Source organism: Rhinopithecus bieti, unplaced genomic scaffold, assembly GCF_001698545.2.
Source record: "Rhinopithecus bieti isolate Rb0 unplaced genomic scaffold, ASM169854v2 scaffold_23236, whole genome shotgun sequence".
NCBI classification, from domain to species: Eukaryota; Metazoa; Chordata; class Mammalia; order Primates; family Cercopithecidae; genus Rhinopithecus; species Rhinopithecus bieti.
The window spans coordinates 3,234,504-3,243,960 of NW_016811820.1; the positions used below are offsets into that span (position 1 = coordinate 3,234,504).

General features: G+C 47.4%; 1 protein-coding gene and 1 long non-coding RNA gene across 2 annotated transcripts in view; one reads left to right on the forward strand and one right to left on the reverse strand.

Annotated features, from left to right (window-relative positions):
- The window catches only part of AUTS2 (activator of transcription and developmental regulator AUTS2), a 1,233,574-nt gene extending 1,225,780 nt beyond the window's left edge, over window positions 1-7,794 (forward strand). The window contains 4 exon segments of the mRNA XM_017895186.1: window positions 289-366; window positions 1,301-1,384; window positions 2,542-2,764; window positions 5,058-7,794. Of these exon segments, the coding sequence (XP_017750675.1) occupies window positions 289-366; window positions 1,301-1,384; window positions 2,542-2,764; window positions 5,058-6,306 (1,634 nt within the window). The 3' untranslated portion in view covers window positions 6,307-7,794.
- On the reverse strand, window positions 1,439-7,441 carry LOC108544186 (uncharacterized). Its single transcript, XR_001889764.1, has 3 exons — window positions 7,357-7,441; window positions 3,270-3,368; window positions 1,439-2,163 (listed from the first exon to the last, which is right to left on the reverse strand). It is a non-coding gene; the product is annotated as an uncharacterized LOC108544186 (long non-coding RNA).
- Window positions 7,795-9,457: the final 1,663 nt, after the last annotated feature.

A 9,457-nucleotide genomic window follows, 5' to 3' on the forward strand; every position in this document is an offset into this window, starting at 1 on the left:
CGTCTCAAAAAAATAAATAAATAAATAAATAAATAATAAAATAAAAGAAATACCTCTTTTAGGTGGTGGCCAGCCATGCTGGGAAAGTGAAAAGGGATGAATGATTTTCTGCTTCCCAAAAAAACATTTTCTTTTACCCCGTGTCTTGCCTGCAGGGGCCTGGGTGGACTTTAGCCATGACCTCCCTTGAGCATTTTTTCTCATGGGGCCGTTAAGCAAGTAGAAGCCGGTTGCATCTTCAAAGTTGGCTTTTTGTAAACTCTGGTTTTGTTATGTTTGACTTAACAGGTGCTGCACACCCAACTGGGACCCCTTTTGGGCCACCTCCTCATCACAGCAACTTCCTCAACCCTGCTGCCCACCTAGGTGAGTCACCCAAAATCATGGGAACTGAGGTGTGTGCTTCAGGCAACCCTGCTGTGTTTACCATGCTTCCGCTGCACCTCCAGGCAAACTGGTGGGAGTCCCAGATACCTCACTTACCACTTAGGCAGGAGATGGTACTCTCTTAGGGGTTTCAATACATGCCATCCAGCTTCCAGATTTCATCTCTCACACCACATTCTTTCGGTAGTGGAGCTGTGCTCAGCAGTGGTTCTGCCTGAGCTTACCATGGTGCAGTGGGTGAGAGCCATCCCTTGGTATCTCAGGGAATCCGAGTTTACAACAGCCTGTTCCTGCCCATTGGAAGAAGATGGTGAGCTCTTGCCCCGTAGCAAAGGTCACCTCTAGGAAGCGGAAAGAAACACAAGCTGATGTTATGGAGAGGTGCTATTCCACATGTCACTGCCTCGATAAATGAGTCTCTTCCTAGTGAAGGTGCATGCTTTGTGTGGCCTTTGCATATTCGATCCCATCTGCAAAGTGTACAGGCAGATGCAGGCATTGCCTTGCACAACATCAGGGCATATCATAGGCGTGCCTTCAGAGTTTCATCATGGATTCAGATGTCACCTCTTTCTGTTCTGTTAGAACCTGCAGAGCGCACTCCTGGCAGAGGCGAGACTGGGCAGGAAGGCAAGTTGTACACCCTGGCTTGAGTAGTGTCCCCACTGGGCAAAGGAAGAGTAATGCAAAATGCACAGTTGTGGAATTAGAGCCCTCAGATAGATTTTGCTAACCCAGTGCCTAAATCCAAGTGTAATGAAAACCTTTTACACCATCCAGTAGGAGAAGTGGGACAGGCCAGGTGGGGGTGTAGAGAGGGCAGGGATCCCGCATCACCCTGCTCCCAGGAAGTTCTGGGTTCCTCTCTCAGCAGAGCCCCTGACCATTTCCTTCTTCCCCATCTTGTTTGCAGAGCCTTTTAATCGGCCGTCTACATTCACAGGCCTAGCAGCCGTTGGTGGCAATGCCTTCGGGGGACTTGGAAATCCTTCCGTTAGTGAGTACCTCTAACTTTTAAAAATCTGCCTTGGACTTTTATCTCCTGTGATCCGCATATGGCTCAAGACCTTTCTAGAGAAAAGGAAAACTATGCTCTGGGGGGGACCAGTGTAGGTTATATCACTGCAAAAGCAGGCCTTCACAGTGGGGTGAGGTGGAAGCGTGCAGAGCCACCACTGTGAGGGCAGCCGCCACTGTGAGGGCGGCCCCCTGTGGCTATCCAGTTCTGAGGGGCAGGAACGGCAGTGTAATTGATGACCTCAGAGAGTTTACTCAAGTTCAGAGTTTCATCCACATCCCATCTCTGCTCTCCAAGATTTTGGCTGCAACTCACATTAGAAATGAAAGCAGTAGTTACATTTCATCTTGCCCGTGGCATTCGTGGAATTGAAAAAAGCACAATGAAAAATAGCAGGAAGACAGCACCAGGCTCGGGATAATCAAGATTTGGCAACATTTTATTCTCCATCATCTAGGAAGACTTTGCAGTTTTCTACTATTAAAAAAGCTCATCTCGATTAGGAGAAGAATTAGAAGCCCATCTCACGTTCTAAACATTAGTATTTAGTTGCTGGATATGCAAATTATTTTCTTTCATGCCACATACCATATACTCTGGGTACAGGAAGAGCTAAAACGTGTCTCTGAGCATACCGTCACAGGTCAGTCTTTATTTAAAATACATCAAGGAGACCGGTGTGTCTGTTGAGGGCAAGGTCCTGTCTGGTCTCTGGTGACACTTGAGAGGGCCGCGATGGGTAGAGGAGACGGTGACTTCTGCGAATTAATTTAGAGTTATTAATCCAAATCCCACCATCATAACACACCCTTCTGCATGCCTGGAACTTATGCATGCACCAGATACGTTGAATTAGGTTATCTCAATACCCATTTGGTCCCTTTTCCTTTTTAATTTCCCCTGTCCCCACCTTTGCTTTTGGTTTTAAAAAGAAAAAGAAAGCTGTGAGCTACCTCTCCAGTGTAGGACAAGACTTCCTCTAATGAATTTGTTAATCTCCTTTCCTTTTCCAGCTCCCAATAATATGTATTCATTTTAACTCTGAATGCTGTTAAAAGTTTTTTGGTAAGTACCTTCATTACAGCAGATTATATAATTTCTCTTAAACCTTTTTGTTCTCCACTTCACCATTTCAGCACCCAACTCAATGTTCGGCCACAAGGATGGCCCCAGTGTGCAGAACTTTAGCAACCCTCACGAACCCTGGAACCGGCTGCACCGAACGCCTCCGTCGTTCCCGACCCCTCCGCCCTGGCTGAAGCCAGGGGAGCTGGAGCGCAGCGCGTCCGCTGCAGCTCATGACAGAGATAGAGATGTAGATAAACGAGACTCATCTGTTAGTAAAGATGACAAAGAAAGGTACGGAAAGAAACCGCTCTCGAGTCCCCACTCTGTGCCAAGTACCAGTGGAACCGGCCGCCCACCCTCCCTGTCCCAGCCTCGTGCTTTAGCCACCCCGCTAGCCTCAGCTTATCCCCACAGCCAGTGCCCGCAGCCCCTCGCAGTCCCCGTGGCCCGTAGCATATGGTGACGGTAGGAGATAGCAGAGCTAGCAACAGATTCCTGTCTCAGTCGCAGTTACACATCAGCACGTCCTAAGACCCCGTTAGCGTGTCCAAACAGAAGTCTTTCTCTAGAAGACAGGGAGTTGGAGCTTTGGGCCAGACACACACAGCATGAATCAATTCCATATTTGCTTTCAAGTCCGTGCAGTCCATTAAACCATCCATAGGTTTTTCCCGCTCTTTTCTTCTTTTTGTTTTCTTTTAGAAAGCCATGTTTGCATTGCCTCATCATATTTTTCTCAAGTTTTGTTCAAACTCAAAGCCTGGGGCTCACAGATGACTAATACGATTTTACTCACCTAGATGTAGAGAAACGTCGACAAGCAGTTTTGGTTTGGTTTTGGTTTCACTAGTGGATAATTTTGTTAACCGTTGTCTCTGCACTTGGTAACCCATGCCTAGAAAAAAAAGTAGTATTAAAGAGGGAATGTCTTGCAGTATTTTTTCCAAAGAATATCATACACATTCTTGACAAAATGTCTCCTTTTTTCTTTCTTTAGGCTATTTTCAGTTTAAATGAACTGATAAGGAATGCACAAATATGCCTGACAGAAAATACCTAATCCCAATTTCCTTGCAGTACTTAAGATTTAAATTTGATCCAAATCTTTAATGTTTCTTTTCTTTGTGTACCGTGTATGTATGTCTGTGTGTATCTCCTAGTAATTTCAAAGAATTCAACTTTGCAGGCTCTGAATGCGGCAGATTAGTAGATACTCATCAGAGGCCATTATGCTGACTGATAAAAGAAAAAGACAAAGTTTCCTTCAAGGCAGTATGATAACAATCTCTTAACCACTGGGAGGAACGTTTCTGACATTCAGCTCTGAGCTGTGAACTGCCGAAATGAGGCACGCCTAGCAACCTAATGTGGCCGACCCTAGGCCGCCAGCTTTCCGTACACAGCCTGTCACTAGGTGCAATGCAGGATGTGGCCACCAGCCCTTTGCGCGTTTCTCTGGATGGTGTCAAAATGGCCTCTTGGATTCAAGTCAGGAAGCTTAATAAATAAAATGTACTCTTCTTCCATACTTCGCTTAAAAGTTACTCCTCTTCTCTGCATGTGGGCAGGAAACAGCCCTTATACGGGAGCCTCCTGAACTCTCTCACTGTGGTCCTCTGATCCTTGCACACCAGCACCGAGCCAGTGTGGCAGGCTGCCGCTCTCCTCAACTTTGCCATATCTGTCTTGGCGCCATCTATAAGATTTGCCTGGTCTTAGTTTTAACTCAAGTTTTACCTTATTGTCATTCCATTTGTTTTTGCATTTTCTGCCCAATACTCTTGAGCCCCCATCCAAGACAGGTCTCTAAAATTCTTGTCTTGCGTTTTCACTCACAGCTGTTCTCTAAAATTGTTTTCAATGTCCTCATGAGGTTTTATGTTTAGGGACCTGCTTTTCCTACTGCCTTCCCTCCGTCTTCTCATCAGACTTTGGCTTTCTTATCCCATCTGGTGCACAAGTGCTCTTTGCAACCCAAAAGTCCTCCAGTTGTGGCTTCCTTTTGAGCCTCTCTCACATGCTGTGTCTTGGAGATGGCTCCATATCCACGTTCTTTGCTCTGAAACTGGTCACTTGTCCTTGTAAGGAGCAAGAGAGTTCTGTAGCACTGGTTGAACCCTTCCTTCCACTGGCTCTGTGTTGCACAGTTGGAAGAAAAGTGATACTTGGCGGGCGTTGGCCTCTTAAAACGGGATTCTTAACACTAGACAATCCCGAGAGTCCACACAGTGGGGCTGGATTGCCGCATCACCTTATTGACCACATGCAGCCATCTTGGCTTCCTGGAAGCTCTTCTGTGCTCTTGGTTGAGGCTCTTACATGCAGAGAGATTCTTGCTCCCGGCAGACTCCCCCTCACCCTCATCCCTGGTCCGTCTCCCCCATTAAGCTTCCTCTAAAATCTCGGTAAGTAGGATGAGGGTGGCTGGCTCTGCCCTGCCCAGGGCATGGCTGCTGCCTTGGTGACCATGGGAAGCAGCCCCCAGCCTGTCCTCGTCACACCACCATTTCACCCGCAGCCCCTGGCCCGGCCGACTCGCCGGTTTCATTTCATCTGCGTCCTTGTCTTCCCCTCTCTGCCCCAGGGAAAGCGTCGAGAAGAGACACTCCAGCCACCCTTCACCAGCACCTATCCTCCCGGTGAATGCCCTGGGACATACCCGCAGCTCCACTGACCAGATCCGGGCTCATCTGAACACTGAGGCTCGGGAGAAGGACAAACCCAAAGAGAGGGAGAGAGACCACTCGGAATCCCGCAAGGACCTGGCCGCCGACGAGCACAAGGCGAAAGAGGGCCACCTGCCCGAGAAGGACGGGCACGGCCACGAGGGGCGCGCCGCGGGCGAAGAGGCCAAGCAGCTGGCCCGGGTGCCGTCTCCCTACGTGCGGACCCCGGTGGTGGAGAGTGCCAGGCCCAACAGCACCTCGAGCCGGGAGGCCGAGCCGCGCAAGGGTGAGCCGGCCTACGAGAACCCCAAGAAGAGCTCTGAGGTCAAGGTGAAGGAGGAGCGGAAGGAAGACCACGACCTGCCTCCAGAGGCCCCGCAGACCCACCGGGCCTCGGAGCCGCCGCCTCCCAACTCCTCGTCCAGCGTGCACCCGGGGCCCCTGGCCTCGATGCCCATGACGGTGGGGGTGACGGGCATTCACCCCATGAACAGCATCAGCAGCCTGGACAGGACTCGCATGATGACCCCCTTCATGGGCATCAGCCCCCTCCCGGGCGGAGAGCGCTTTCCGTACCCTTCTTTCCACTGGGACCCCATCCGGGACCCCTTGAGGGATCCTTACCGAGAACTTGACATTCACCGGAGAGACCCGCTGGGCAGGGACTTTCTGCTAAGGAACGACCCGCTCCACCGGCTCTCGACTCCCCGGCTGTACGAAGCCGACCGCTCCTTCAGGGACCGGGAGCCTCACGACTACAGCCACCACCACCACCACCACCACCACCCGCTGTCTGTGGACCCTCGGCGGGAGCACGAGAGGGGAGGTCACCTGGACGAGCGGGAGCGCTTGCACATGCTCAGAGAAGACTACGAGCACACGCGGCTCCACTCCGTGCACCCCGCCTCCCTCGACGGACACCTCCCCCACCCCAGCCTCATCACCCCGGGACTCCCCAGCATGCACTATCCCCGCATCAGCCCCACCGCGGGCCACCAGAACGGACTCCTCAACAAGACCCCTCCGACAGCAGCGCTGAGCGCACCTCCCCCGCTCATCTCCACGCTGGGGGGCCGCCCGGTCTCTCCCAGAAGGACGACTCCTCTGTCCGCAGAGATAAGGGAGAGGCCCCCTTCCCACACGCTGAAGGATATCGAGGCCCGATAAGCCGAGAACAGGAGCACGAATGAGGAAGAAACCCTAGGCAGACACCAGGCCAGACTTGAGAGACAGAACTCCTGCACGGCTCACATAGACTGCGGGGGCGGGAAGCCCCACCTCTTCCCCTTGTAAAAAATGTATAGACTCTGCACATTTTGAAATGTTTTGTATATTGTATGTTGAGATTTTTCAGATCTTTTAGCCCAGTCATATGTTCTCACGTCTCCTACTTTTTCTTTCTCGTATAAAACTTTTTGATTTGAACCAAAACAGTGAAGATGACAACACACACCAATTAGATGATAATTTTGGGGGGGCGGGGGGAGAAGTCCACGCCATCCATCATGCAAAATTCTTTCAGATGAGGTGGGAAGACAGACAGTGTACATAGTTATGTAAAAAGAGATTGCTTCATGAGCTAATGGTTCATATATGCAAAAGGGTAAGATGAAAGCTTTACTTTGTACAAATGTAAATAGGTAAAGATTAAGTAACATAATACATTAATACTTCTTAAAATGTGCTACTTGCAAACTTACTTAATATCACTGAACACAGTCGGCTAAGGCTGTGTTCCCATATATTGTTATAGACAGCTAAACCCTTCAACTATGCAATGAATGTTCGGGCTTTTCACAAAAGCCCGCCTAACTCAAAGGAGCCTTTTCAAATCCATTTACAACATACTTAAGGTCATATTTTCCCTGAACAAGCGCTTACGTGATATGACTCTGTTTTCCTTGCTTGTTTTTTTTCAAACGGAGAAACATCCTATTTTGCAAATTGGACCCCAGGCTGGAACTTAGCATCTGAAGTTGCCGCTTGTGGGCTCTGGGGAAAAGTGCAGCCCCGGAGAGGTAACTGAGGACATGAGCAACCGGTGCCAGGGAGGGTGGGATTCGCCAGATGCCAAAATCAGGGGACGGGTGGTGGTGTCTGTCAGACACACACAGGTCGCCAGTGACTTCACACACACCTCATGTGAGAACCATGCCTTTTTTAGTGTGTCCTATTTCATACCTGTACACACTTCGTTTTGTAATGAGATTTACTTACACCCAAACAGATCCTGAAAGAAAGCTTCAAGTTTTCTCAGATGATGGATATGTTTTCACTGTATTCAATAACTGACCGATGTAAGGTGCACGTTTCCCGATGTGACGCACTGTATTCCAGCTGGTGATCAAGTCTGGGAATAGCCGTAACAGGTCAACCTTGTGGAGCCATCGCGAGTTAGAGGGTGAAAGATGGCAGAAAAAAAGTCTTGTGTGTGAGTGTGTTTTTTGAGTTTGCATCAATCTTAATGTCTCTTCATAATACTTTTATAATACATTAAGCCTCTTGTCTACATATTTGGAGAGAATATGACTTTACTAGCAGAGAAATACAATATATCTTGTCTACTGGACTGTAAAATATATGTATGAAATAAAATTAGTTCCATTTGGTCTTCTAGTATATTAAAGTGCTATCTGACGTTGTTATCCTGTTGTTATCGCTGTTTTTGCAAAAAAAAAAAAAAAAAAGTTAAACTAGCAGAACATTGTTTCTAAATAAGCAGAGAGATCTATTTTTAGTAGTAACACTGAAGGTTTAGTTGTGAGGGCTTCCAGATTTTGTGAAACTCCAGATGTTGTGGCGGTGTTTTTTTTTTTTTTTTTTTTGTTATTTTGTTTTTTTTTGTTTGTTTTTGTTTTTTTTTTAAAGACAACAACTAAAAAAAAAAATCCAAGGAATATGTACACTGGAACTGTAGTGGTAGCTTTCAGTATTGTAAAGAGATTGTTCTATACGGACCTTTTTGCTGTTTATCCTGTATGTAATAAAGTCCTTTCTAGATCCTATGTGAAAAGAAAAGTGAAGCAACTGAATCTTCAGCATGTTCTCATCGGCGGAGCCTTCTTGTGTAATGTAAACTGTGCCATGTTATTAAAAAATGTGAACTAAGCTTCCAGCTGCTTGTTTGTGTGAGGTGACCATCATTACCTTAGGGAAGAAGCCATACCTGTACAAGACCGGGCTCGTGAAAAGAAACACCTCGAACCCAGCCTGCGTGAGAACAGAAGGCTCACCTGCCGTGGCTGACCACCCTACCCAACTCGGTTAGTGTCTCACCAATTCGTTACTGTAAACATTTGCACCCCACACAGTTGCTTGTGGTTTTTTTTTTTTTTTTTTTTTTTTTGGGGGGGGGGGGGGGTGTTCTGTTCATTTTTTGTATGTCCAAAATACTGTAAAAGTCAGGTACTTCTGGATTTTATAGACGTTTGTACCGTGTGGGCCACGTTAGCCAGTTCTGTTTGTGCCTCTGAGCTACTTCAAAAGTGAGCAAAAGTGTTTGCTTTTCCAGCAGTGATGAGAAATCTGACCCAGGGCCTGTGACAACAGTTTTTGCTTGCTCATTCCATTGTATTTCAATATCTGTGGACTCAGTCAGTCTTATGTAATACTAAAGACTTTCCAGATTTTTTTTTTTTTCCTGTCCTGGCTTTTTCTCTCTTTTAATTATGTGGTGTAGTCCTCATCAGTTTGCAGTCTCCCTGTCCTCTAAAATCTAGTTTGTTTGTTTTTTTTTTTTTGATGTAAAAAAAAAAATTGTTAAATTTTCTTGTGTCGACCTGATGAAATTGCTATTTGGATGAGATTGTTTGCATGGGTGTTTGTATGTTACTAGGGAAAAAGCAAAAGTAGTTCCAGTTAGCAAGATCTGGGTAGCTGCTGAATGGGAATCAGATAGAAATGTTCAGAAATTGTGGAGCGGGGGCAGGTCTGTGGCTGGCAAGTGCTGTGGACTCCTGTGGTTTCACAGGGGCATCTGAGAAGTGCATCCAAAGCTCTGGAAAAGTCAGTCCGGGGTGAGAAAAGGGCACTGAGAAAGCAGTCCAGTTGCAGACATCCGCTAATCTGGGCAGAGCAGGGACTTCTTGAATAAAAGCCCATTTCACTCAGCCTTGTTTTCCTATGTTAATACCTGACTCCAAACTGGACAAAAGAAGGAAGAAAAACCCAGTGGATTGGAAAACAAGATAAACACTGTGTTTTTCCAATTTAGGCACTTCTCAGGACCCTGCAGACAGTAGCAGTGGCGCCTTGTTTTGCTATTTTCCCTGCTGCAATTGTACACGTATTTTGACGTCGCCATCTGCCATGTCAGAAC